This window comes from Rissa tridactyla, chromosome 5, assembly GCF_028500815.1.
Source record: "Rissa tridactyla isolate bRisTri1 chromosome 5, bRisTri1.patW.cur.20221130, whole genome shotgun sequence".
Lineage (NCBI taxonomy): Eukaryota > Metazoa > Chordata > Aves > Charadriiformes > Laridae > Rissa > Rissa tridactyla.
In genome coordinates, this window is record NC_071470.1 from 70,977,445 (window position 1) to 70,990,110 (window position 12,666).

At 38.2% G+C, this 12,666-nt stretch overlaps 1 protein-coding gene across 3 annotated transcripts in view; it reads right to left on the minus strand.

Annotated features, from left to right (window-relative positions):
- Nucleotides 1–329: 329 nt before the first annotated feature.
- The window catches only part of MGAT4D (MGAT4 family member D), a 36,666-nt gene continuing 24,329 nt past the window's right edge, over nucleotides 330–12,666 (minus strand). For 2 of the 3 annotated variants that reach the window (XM_054203260.1, XM_054203262.1), the window contains 8 exons: nucleotides 11,662–11,773; nucleotides 10,602–10,732; nucleotides 6,662–6,769; nucleotides 5,453–5,646; nucleotides 3,344–3,422; nucleotides 3,157–3,235; nucleotides 1,754–1,866; nucleotides 330–1,186 (listed from right to left, as the gene is read on the minus strand). In XM_054203260.1, coding sequence (XP_054059235.1) covers nucleotides 1,160–1,186; nucleotides 1,754–1,866; nucleotides 3,157–3,235; nucleotides 3,344–3,422; nucleotides 5,453–5,646; nucleotides 6,662–6,769; nucleotides 10,602–10,732; nucleotides 11,662–11,773 — 843 coding nt within the window. In that variant the 3' untranslated portion in view covers nucleotides 330–1,159. Of the gene's footprint in view, nucleotides 1,187–1,753; nucleotides 1,867–3,156; nucleotides 3,261–3,343; nucleotides 3,423–5,452; nucleotides 5,647–6,661; nucleotides 6,770–10,601; nucleotides 10,733–11,661; nucleotides 11,774–12,666 lie in introns of those variants that run through there. The other variant, XR_008466666.1, reaches the window with a different exon arrangement.

Genomic DNA, 12,666 nt, shown 5'->3' on the forward strand with positions numbered 1-12,666 from the left:
AAAATATTATTAGAGGTGGTCTTTGAAAAAACACCCTTCTGAAATGTTTTAATGTAAGAAAATTAATCTTATTCTAAATTAAAATACTTTTGCATTAGGAATACAATTCTTCATTAATGTAACCCATTTAATACAAATCCATGCAACAGTGTACAGTGCAGCTTATTTCTCGCTGTCTGCTGTGCAGCTGCAATGCATGTGCAGGAGAATGAGGGCGCAGTTGTGCTTCAAGTGCTAAGGAGGCGATAGAGGAATCCTGCACATTAACAGGTGGATGTCCAAGGTGGATTGTCATTTCCCCAAAACATTTCAAATGAGACTACTGTTGCTTACCTTTTATTTTCAAACTTTTATTGAGTTTTGCCTTGTGACCAGGATTTCAGTATCAGTACATACTGATTATCAACAGGAGCCAAAACTTTATTTAAATAGATTTTCTTTCTACAAAAATATAGTTATACATAATACCCTTATTATTTCCCGTACTTAATTAAATGCAAAATTCACTGAAAAGTTTTACAATCATCTGAACAAAATCTGTTTAAGTTTCAAGTTATTCAAATGGTAGCTTGTAGGCACTTCCCATTAAAAAAATATTAAACATAACTTATGCTACATTAATGCTGAAACACATTCCTTCTGTTAAGTTTGAGATCCATTTTCATATTGTTAAGCGGACTGCTCTAAATCCTTGCAATGAATATTGACAATTTTCCTTCAGTTCTATGTTCTGTCCAAAACGGACCAGTGTTCTTAGTGGAGTTGAACACTGGGTCCTTTATATTTTTCAAAAATGTCCATATTTTTAGTTCTGGTGAAACCATGTTTTTATGCTTTAGTCCCTGAGACAGCCTGTAATGCTTTATCAGTTGTTTATAATAATATATATTAAATGTTGCCAAGCTAAGGTGAGATTTTTATATATGACACCTTACTCAAGAACATTTTATAGAAATTAATAACATAAAGAGGTTCTTTACAGCTTTTAATATTCTTTATATAAAGATTTAACAGTTATCACAACTCTTTCCTAATACACAGTATTAAGAGTGAAATGGGTTTGGATTTGTTCTTTTTACCCAGGCAGTTTTTTGTTGCTGTTAGCCTTGTTTTCAAACAATCTGTAACAAGTGACATGTCAAAAATGTATTTTTTTTTTTCAGTTTTCAGATGTCTTGATAAGTACCTGAAAAAAAACCAAAATATATTATTTTCAAAAATCTGAGTAAGAAGCATGGCCTAGGACGTTAGCTTTTCCCTCCTTCCAACTACGGCTATAATTTTAGGCTGTAGTAATTCTCTTCAGTAACTTCTCATCAATATCTTCTACTTATGGGTTCACACACACTCAGACAACTTGGGAGAAACTTGAAGAATAAAAAAAAATCATGTTAATCTGAAAAATGTTTGCATATTATAATTAATATCCAAGATGGTGACTGGCAAAAGCTGGAAAAGCCTCCCTGTCTCCTTTGGTTGGTTTGTTTATCGTGACCCAACTTCTAGTGGCCGTACTTACAGCACTGCAAATCTGGAGAATCATCCCATTTGAGCATTTCCAGCACTTTTTCTATTAAATAAATTTAATTTGTCCCCTGAATAATTAATTAATTCTCCACTTGTGTGAGTTTTTCCCACACAAAATTCCATTCAAAATTAAATAAAAATTAATGATTATCAGTACTATATGGTAGGAAGAATTGAAGCTCATTGAATAAAGGTTTAATTAAAATGCTTTTATTAACATGCTTACCTCACTAAGTATTGCCCATACAGGAGAATCAGAATTGACTGATAAACGAATAGCCTGTATTTTTCCTATTGACTGATTGATACTGCCTTCTGCAATTCCATTTTCAAAAGCCCCTAAATAAAAAAATAAAACGAGACCCGTACAAACATATATTAGAATGAAATATGCTTCCAAGTGAACTTATGCAAAAGCTCTAAATTACAAATTATAAATTAACTCCAGGGATACAACGTTAAGGAAAAATAACCTTTTGGTAAAAGTCAAACAATAACTGAAAGATAAAACTGTAAACAAGAAGAAGGATTCATTCCTTCAGTTACAGCAACTAGGACCTGGAGAAGAATACAAGAAAATAAAGAACCTATAGCTACAAATGTTAAAAAATAAATGTAAATATGTTAGCAGTGACGATATACATACAGCACACACGGTCACGTTAAATAATCTAAAAGAGCTTTAGCTTCTCTAGAAGCTTTTTAACTTCTCTAAAAGAGAAGTATGATTATTTTTAAAAAGCTGTATTAGGAATCATGGACCAATTCCTACACATTTCTTCACCAGTTCAATGCTTTTTAACTAACCTTGTTAAACTGGCATAAAATCACTGCAGACAAATGAAAAACGGTCATCCCATGTATGATATTTATTTCCTATCCACTTTCATGTGCAACTGTGAGTTGACAGCATTTCAGTTTGGATCTCTAATTAGAGCAAAAGAGCCAGGAGGAGGTGGGAGAGAGATGCAAATCAAAGAAAACAAGAAGCGTTGGAGAGGTGAAAGTGATTCACTGGGAGAAAAGAGCAATTCTGTGGTGGAAGAGGCGGAAGAAAATGGGAAGCAAAGCAGATCTCCCAATGGTCTGGTTTTGTTCATGTAGTGGCGTTTTAGTTTAGGTAATGGTAGAAACCAGGCCTTGGCAAGCGTGTGGAGAACCTGCAGGTCATTGAAGAGAAGTCTTGTACCACCCTGTGGAAGGGAAAAGGGGAAGGAGGGCTGGGGGCAAAAAAGGGGGGAAGGTGCATGGCGTGATGCTTCATTTTGGGTTGGAGCACAAGTTAATGCTCTCATAAGAAATCCTTGTCTTCAGCTAAGGCTGCAAAATCCAAACCAGAATCAATTATCCTATTAAGACCTTGCACAGACTTCAGTTAGTCTTTCTTCTAATTAGATATCTTGGCTTTGGCCGCTGCTGGCAGGGCTCTTCATTATTTAAAACAAAATAGGATAATAATTGGTCAAACATCATATACTATGATATGCAGTAGCGCAAAGGGTTTCTTTTCCTTCCTAGTTCACCTTGGAATGTTGTATTTATTACAGAGTTAATGAAATTCTCAAATGCAGAAACATTTTATACATAAGAACAAAATTTCTGGTTTTGAAGCGACAATAAACAATTTACCTATTTTTAAATATCCGTCTTTGGTTGCTGGGTAGTTAAATTTACTTCGATTGTCAATCAGTTCTTTTCTTAGCATTTCCTGTAAAAAAATAAAACAACAAAATCTCCAGAAATATTTTTTAGGGCGTCAACATCATTCTTAAAGTGAAATAGCACTATGTATTACAACTGGAAATGAGAGACTTACATCAGCTGGCAACACTTCCACAGTCGTGTTAAACAGTTTATCACCCGGGTGCTCCATGTTTCCACTTCTGAAGAAGTACCTGGTGATAAATGTATATTATTTCCAGGTAAAATGTTCTAGGGAAGTAATTCTTTTCAGTTTTGAAAGAAAGTTTCAAATACCTTTTCTTTAATTATTTGTGGGCTACAGGGAACAGAAATAGGCGTTGAAACTTTCCAATATGTCACCAATCCATTCTAGAGGCTTTTTATTTTAAACCGGACAAGCATTAAAAACATCTTCCTCTGGAACCACAAATCCAAGTGTCCCCCCTTTTCAGTGCTCAAGTTCCAAATAAATTAACTTTCCAGTTTGAAATGCCTAAGGAAGATCTGCCCTCTGATCTGTTCCGATCATCCTAAAGCCGAGGTGAGATGGGCTGCAGGAATGCAATGGCAGCAAAAATCCTGGTTTCTACCAGACCATACGCTACATGCCAAGAGAATCCCCCTTTTTATCAATACTGACCAATTCAGGTGCTTCTAAATAACCTCCTTTATAGCCAATGAGCAACAGCATCATCAAAGCAAGAATCCAAGCAAAAACACCTATGAGATTTTAAAAAGACAAATAAATGCCTGTCTGGCTTTGAATTTCTAAGAACCTAAGAGTTCTTAGGTTTTTAGATCCAAAAAGAGCTAAGGAAATTTAAAGTATCAGCCTCCCTCCTCAGGCATCAAACAATCAAGACCTAAGAAGACCAGCAGATGTTGTAGGATTAACTATACATTTTCACAGGTTAGCAGTGGGATGGGGCTGGCACCAGCCATTAGGCAATACCACGTGTAAGTTAGCTTCATCCAGTACGACTTCCCACTAACAGCAAAATGCAAAAATAGAGGCTACCCAAGTTTCCCAAAGCATAAACCAGTTAATTAGCAGTGTTCATTACAGAACACCAGTGTTTATTATAACAACTCTCACTTAGTGCAGCTCACTAGATGGAGATAGACTTGCTTTCTTAAGTTCTTTTTGAAATAAATGAGAAATCTACAATCTTTGCAGAAATTGAATTGTCTTAGTTTTGTGACCAGTTTTGGGAGGAAGTGTAACAACAGTGAAGGAGTTTTCTCTCTGAATGTCGTTACAGAGATATGGTAATTACGGTAATTGGTGTCAGAGACATTCTCCTGGAACCATATTTCTTGCTAGGTTGCTTTTAACTCAGATCTGTTCTCCAATCCAACAGAGAGAGAAGAAACTTTGCTTCTTTTGGTGCCAACCTCAGTTTGTACTGTTTATAGAGTAAGTCCTTCTGAAAAATGCTTCCCTATCTTAAGCTACAGGTGTCTTTTCCTTTCAAAGAAACCCAAGTTGAATGATGCAAGAACAGAGAAGACAGTTTCACCTTTTAGAATCAGAAAAAGATTCAAGGTGGGACCTGGCTGTAGATCCAAACACGTGAAGTGAGAAGTCTGTCTGTGACCCAGGTGTTCAAGCTCTCGTTACGGGCAATAGAGATATATGAATAGCTCTCTCCCTTCCACTGAGTCTATCAAGTAGGTCTCCATCTGTCATGTATACGAGGAGCTTACACACCTACTTTACGTAGACATCTCTACTGTAAATACCTACATTGAAGTCTCTGAATCTTCAACTGAATCCCACCTTCATTAATTCACTCTTCATTATTTCCCCACAATAGTGATATTTTCTGTTCGCTTTCACCTACACTGATAAGTGTCAGGTCTGGGACATGGCCTTTGACTTGATTGACATCATGCAAACAGCCTTTCTGTTGACAACTATAGAAATACAACTTTCACTGACTCCATTGATGAAATTCATTAGTTAAAATCCTTTGAGAATTATCATAAGAGAATGTAAAATATTTAACTGAAGAAGTAAAAGGAAAAAAAATTAAGAAGCTCTCTAATTACTAATGAAGAAATATATTTCAGGAGGGGAATTCAAGAGGGGGAGAAGATAAATAGCAAATCATGTATTTTTTGGTCAGTAATGAGTCTATGGTTTATGTGAGCAGTTGAGCACTGGTGATTCTGAACACACTCAGTCATTTCCAAACTGGATATACATAGGCTTCCATATTCCATATGATGTAATACTTACTTTTCAACTTTTAATGGATTTAAAAAGGTGAAGCGGATGTAGTCCCCTGCCACTGGAGCTGAAGCCCAAAAACAGTCTTCTCCTGTATAAATTTTTTCCAAGGTATATTGCTGGTGTATTCTTAGGCTTGTATCCACTTTTGCAGGAGGATTATTATGTGCTTTATGTAGCGCATTTTTGCCAAAATCTTTATCCTGTTGGATATAAAGAAGTGTAATTTCATTCATACAATGAAAAAAAAGTGCTCTAATATCTTGACTTACTACAGGAAGCTATTCCAGCAAATAATTACCTCAGTGTCAGAAAATCTACAATCTACTTTTAATAGATTTAGAAAAATGTTACAATAGATTTTCTAAGGGAAATAGAATATTCATTTCCATGTAATCAACGTTACAGTTTGTAGACAGAGCTGTATTGATTATTTTTCAGTTGCCTAAATTTAAAAATAAACTTCTCCACACTAGCCTATTTCATAGTTCTCTACTATGCCTTCTGCCAGGACATCTGATATTGGTCTCTGCGAAACGCTACGTGAACCTCCATTCTGATCCAATACAGCAATTTGAATGATCTTACGACTAATCTAAATGGCACCATCAGGACATCCCTGAAGTCTGGTGCTTCACTGCTCTTGTCCTTACCAAGTATGTGGTAGATCCACTGTTTGCCCTCCAAACTCTCCCTAAAAAATCTATGGCCATCACGACAGCCACACCCTTGTCCTACCAGTATACCTTCTTCTTAATAGTCCCTCGTATTGGGATTGTGGACTATTACAGAATCGTAGAATTGTTTTGGTTGGAAGAGACCTTTAAGATCATCAAGTCCAACCACTAACCTAGCACTGCCAAGTCCACCACTAAACCATGTCCCTGTTTGGCCAAAACAACCCACCATAGCTGTTTGTGTTTGTACCGTGCAGAGCACATGAAACCTTGTTCTGTGAAGAGGGTTCCTACATCCCATGAAATGCTACTATGGTACGAGCATTCAGATTAGAGATTCAGAGATGTTTATGCAGAGGCAGGGCCCCCAATCTGCAGTGTAGATGCCAGATTACTATTCTCCCCCAAATCTGTAAACCAGCATTCTTGGATATGGAAACACCATCTAAAGCCAAAGATGCAATGCTTGAAACTGATTTGAGAAACAAGTCAGAACACAAGAATATAATATAGAAATATGACATTAATTATTTATCCTTACTTTCAAATTCTGTATCTTCCCAGCCAATGATGAATAAATTCCCATGTGCTGAAATAGAGATGGTTTCGCACGGATACGTAACTTTACTTTTTCTTTTTCACAGTGTATCTGGAAAGAAAGTAAAAGGGAGAGAAGTTTTATTTAAATACAGGAGAGACAAACTAAGTTCCATAAGGCAATTTCATTGTGTAGTTGAGGGTATGGGTCCAGGTTTTTTAACCATATTTTAAATGAGTAATCCTTAGATTAACGGTCACCTTATTTCAAATACATTGTTTCTAGACCTAAACTTGTAATTCCAGTCGTGGTGCTATGTAGATTTCAAGGCTCAATCACCACTAATTCAGGGACTTCAGCACTGTATACCATCAGTTACACCTCAGAGTGACAAGTGGACCTCAAATCTGAAACTGATTTTTTTAACTGTTTCTGGCAAATTTCATTTCAACTCTTGGCCTTGCCATATCATTCTAAAAAAATTATTTTGACCAAAACTGACTTTCTCGAGATAGATTCTGGTTACATTTCAATCTTTGTCATTTTGGCTGTCTGCTATGTTTGAGAGGCTTATAATGTACTATACTATACTATACTATGTTATGTATCTTTTATCTTACAATTCCATAAAGCCCTTAGATACTGTATTTCAATTGTGATTTTCCAGTTTAGTACACTTTGTAATATGGCATATACCAGGGAATTAAATAACTGTAATTGGTACTAATTTCCAAGTTTCTTGATTTTTGAATGATAACAAATTACTTCTTTATGTGTAATTTTTGCTCTATATGTGTAGAGCATCATAGTTTGATACAATGAAGCAAACATGCTACAGTAATTAATGAGACATAATGAAGCATAATGGCATAGAACAGAGCAAAGAGCTGAAATGGGACTCCCTGGGTTCTACTCTCAGTTCTGCCACAGAATTATTGTATGAGTTTGGAAAATGATTTAACTTTTCTGTATCCCAGGTCTCACATCTTTAGATTTGAGAGGGTAATATGTTTACCTTTCAAGTGCTTTCAGTTCTATAAAAGAAAAATGTTACGTAAACTATATTAATGCCCTCTAAAGCTAGAAGTGATTAAGTCGTCATTCAGCTGGCTTAAACACCAAAACTCATGGGGGATTTATGGTTTCCGCAGAAGTACTAATTAAAAGTTCAAAACCACCTGGAAGTCTATAAAAAGAACTAAGTATTTTTATGTTTGTCCACAGCAGATGTTCAGCAAAACAATGTAAAAACACAATACATGCAAATTGATTTATTGACAGCTGCTTATTTGAAAAGCATCCTATACTTTTGCTAGAAAAAAAATCATTATAAGAAAATTTGTGAACTTTCTACTGACAGGGTTTGCAGTTCATCCCCTATAATAAAGGTAGTCCCTAGCAGGTCTCCTTTCACACTATGGCAGCACTACCAAAACAGCTACTTATGGTAGCAGCTGAGAATAATCAGTAGCACAGGACTGGTGTGGTCATTTGTGCAGAAACTGAGATAAGGCTCCTCACTGAGTCAGGGCTCCCATCTTTGCAGCCTGCTAGTCCCCACTACACTTGATAGATAGATACCACTGCACGTGATCACAGAACCATACAATGTTTTGGGTTCAAAGGGACCTTCAAAGATCATCTAGTTCCAACCCCCTGCCATGGGCAGGGACACCTCCCACTAGACCAGGCTGCTCAAAGCCCAATCGAACCTGACTTTCAACACTTCCAGGGATGGGGCATCCACAGGTTCTCTGAGCAACCTGTTCCAGTGCCTCACCACCCTCAGCGTAAAAAATGCCTTTCTTATGTCCAATCTAAATCTACCCTCCTTCAATTTAAGACTGTTGCCCCTTGTCCTGTCACCACAGGGCCCTGGTAGAAGGTCTTTCTCTGTCTTTCTTATAAGCCTTTAAGTACTGAAAGGCTACAATGTGGTCTCCTGGGAGCCTTCTCTTCTCCAGGCTGAACAGCCCCAACTCTCTCAGCCTGTCTCCATAGCAGAGGTGTTCCATCACTCTGATCATTTTTGCGGCCCTCCTCTGGACCTGCTCCAACAGGTCCATGTCTTTTTTGTACTGGGGACCCCAGAACCGGATGATGGTTCACAGGAGGTAAACATGACGAAGTTTCTGAACGATGCAGAGATGTGATGGCTCTGATCATTACAAACTGTCTTTTCCAACTCGGTGAGCAAATGTAGCTGAATCTTGGTATGTTAATACTCGTGTGCCACATACCCATCACCACAGGATGGCACAGAAAACCACAAACAGGTGCCCTGTTGACCCTCCCGTGAGACACAACGTGTGATCACTTAGTGACACTCTTAGTTGCTTGGAAAGGTGAAAGTGTGAGGATTTCTGTCAGCTTGCCTTCTCTGGCGCCTGTACAAAGTCCACCACTTTAATCTGTCAAGCAGAGGAGGAGCAGCAACTGGGATCTCCATCCTTCCTCTAGCCTCCATTTTCCACATTCTCAGGAATAGTCCCAGCAGGTCACACCACTGGTCATTGCCACCCATGTCCAGTGTGAGACTGACTTGTCTCGTTATGTTTTTGCTACCCACAGCAATCGAAACTGCAATTGCAGAAGCGAAACTCACTAGAAACTTGCTGATGCCACTTTGCTTTGGCTTGGCTGGAGCTGACTCGCATAAGCTGCCTGCCTGCCTTTCAGGAACACAGCATCATTTTAGGTATTAATCAGGTCTTAGAAGCTAGAACAGTCATTTAAAAAATAAAATGTTTCATCTATCAGATGGAAGTTGGCACACATTAGACAGATTTGGAATGGGTGATGTTAACATAACAGTATCTTTTTTTTTTTTATTATTCTGTTATCACAGGCAGGCAAAAACCTAAATTAAAGGTACTTGGTGCTCACTGTAACTCCTATGAGCCAGCCTAACCCATGGAGTAGGATCTCAAAGCTTACTCCTATCTGTATGAAGTGGGAACAAGACTCCTCAGTGGCATTACTAAGGGTAAAACCAGGGGCCTTCTGCCATCCCCAGGGGTCACCTCTGCTACGCAGTAAAACTTGAAGTTTGTTTGTTCTGCTCCCCTCAGTCTCCTGCTCGGCACAACTCCTATCTGTCTCTTCGTCCTTCCTTATCAACACAGAAGGAACATGTGCGAACACCTCAAGTGGGGACTGGCTACACCAATCAAATACAACTCTTGAACCTTAAAAACCAAGAAGGAGCAGAAACTCTGGCCCTCTGGCCAGTCCTCTGTGGCACAGTCTGTTATACAAGAAGAGTGTGAGTGGTGACCAGCACCAAAGACTGGTGAGAGAAAGAATGCAAAAGGACATAAAGAAATACTTAATATTTCATTGGGCTCACCTGTAGTGCTAGACATGGCACCTGTTTCTTTCATTTTCAGTGAAAAGTATCATTTAGTTCATTCAACCTACACATTTCCCTGCATTATTTTTTTCAGGCAGTCATTTTTTTTCCCCAGGTAGTAACAGATTTAAAGCAAAACACTTAAGTTCTGTTAAAGAGAGGAATTGGTATGCAAAATGCAGAACAACTGTGATTGTAAAATTGTACACTTTACTGACTTTCATATTAAATGGTCAGCAGAAAGTTATGAGAAGTGATAGTCCACATAGGCTTACATATTCAAACTTTTCTTTGGTGCTGCGGGGTTGCCTACGTGACTAGATGTGAGCTTGTGCTGTCCATGTTCTGAGCTGACAGAGGCAAAACAGCTCTTGTGGGGAAATCCAAATTTCTGTGAGTCAGGCCTCTCTGCGTGCCCTAATGGGCTCAAACACCGTGCCACTCTCTGGAGATCTGCAGCAGATCTTTCCCCACAAATTCCAAAGTAAGTCAGGTTTGAGAGATTTCTATTCCGCTTTTTGAAAATAAATTATTTTGTCACTGGGACTGTTTGAATATTACTTATGTTCATAAATTCTTAGACATACTTACTGCATCCTTTTCTGGATTGCACACTTTAACCCAGAGCAGGTGGTCTATAAGCCAGTCTATGGGCTTATCTTTATAGAACATGAGAAAAAAATCCACTATGAGAGGGAGGTCTTCTGATTTAAACAATTTTCCTGAAAGCAAGATAAGAAATTGCATATTCAGATATTTTTATTGCTGTCCAAAAATCACCAGCTTTATGTTTACTCCAGCCTGAAACACATGGATGTAATTCTGATACTTAGTGGAAATTTCACACAGACTCCAACTTCAGAGATTTGGTTATCTTCCAGCTTGTTGGGATTTTGAAAAGATTTCTATTCCATGCCTGGAGATATTCTCTGATAGTCAACCAGCCGACTAATAAAGCATGCAGTTACATCCTAGTTCCAAACACAAATCTGCCAGTCACCTGTATCAGTGTGACAGATTAAATGAAGCCTGGATAATTCCTCAAAATGCTAGATATGCAATTTCACTGGCAATAATACACTGAATATCTTTAAATTAAGACCCAGATATGAAAAATGTTGCTTTTAAAGACTATCGCTGTTCATTTAGTTCTCTTGCTGTTTGTATTAGCAGATTCTGTTAGATCTCTCTGTTTGACCTAACACTTATATGGTGTTACCACAAGTAAATTGTATTAGAACCGAAGAAAAAAATACAAAAAGAAACTTACTACTAAAAATAATAAAACCCCTTCCCTATGATACGGGATGCATGTTTTGCTCCACAAAGGAAGAAGATTTTTTTATAGATAGTTCAAATTCTATTCTTGAAAGGAAAACTACATGCTACAGGGGCACATGGTGCCTTGAGGTGGAACAACCTGTTTCTTATGGGAACCCAACTACTAGATCCTATGCTGAGGAGACTCCGCATAAAAAGACAGTTTTAAAGAGCACAGAAAGTAAAAGACTTTCAGTGGGAGCTTTCCTACAGAACCAAGGAAGTTTTGATATGCGAGTCCTGCCATGCTTTGGAATGTAATTCTGAGTGAGACCTACTCGACCTACACAGCTCCAAAGCCAGCTGACCCTGCTGAGGTCTTAATACTTACCAATAAATCCAAGCTGGGAGAACTCGAGAATCATCCACTCTTGGGACTGTTTAGCAACGAAGTCTTTTATACTTTGAAAATAATCAGATTTGGCTAAAATATCATCTTCCAGCTGTGGGGAAAAAAAAAAGGCACAAAAAAAGAGAAGGCAAGTGGTAGTTTTATTGCTTGCAGAGGGGGTGGTGATGTTGCCACATGTAAGTGATAACTGCATTGTGTTTGATTGCTGTACAGTATGTACTGAAGCTGTGCCAAAATACAGTGCATTGCTGTTTAGTTTCTACACGTATCTCTGTTTCAGTAACAGTCATTAAATATTTATTTACAGGAGTGACTATTTACAGGAGCAACTATAACACCACGTGTGCTTCTCACTTTTTCAAGTAAGGGTGACTCCCTACCTTAAAGAGATCTCACATTAAGCAAAAAGATAGAGATTAAGGAATAAGACAGTAGATAAGCAGCGGGAGCAAACTGTTTGAAAAGAGAAGCGTCCAAATCAGATGGTTACAAGCTCTGTAGGGTATCCTGGACAGACTTTGTCATATGTAAAAGGTGACTGAGAAGAGCTGTGGGTGATTACTGAGATGCCAGTAGAAAGCAAGTTGTTTCAGGGAATACTGGTCGTGAAAGAAAGAACATGCTGTGAAGGACAGGCATACATAGAGCTTCCGAGGTGTTGTAAAGGCTGACAGTGAATACGGCAATAGAGCCACTGAAAGGATACCTGGAAAAGGAGACTGACATCCGTCAAGGAAATGGGAAAGGCCTTGGCTGCATTTTTTGGACGGCTTTCAGAGAAGAATGGGGGATCTGAAAAGCCAGAAGCTGTTCCAGTTACTAAAGCTGAGGATAATGACAAGGTTAGAGGTAATGACACAAAGGAAATAAATGAATTCCAGAAATAATTAAGGAGCAAGTAATTCAAGGTTTGAATTTGGTATGGCTGTGAAAAAACACAGGAAGAGGAGACTAAGCCTCCAGGAGAATGTTGGGGTGCAGCAT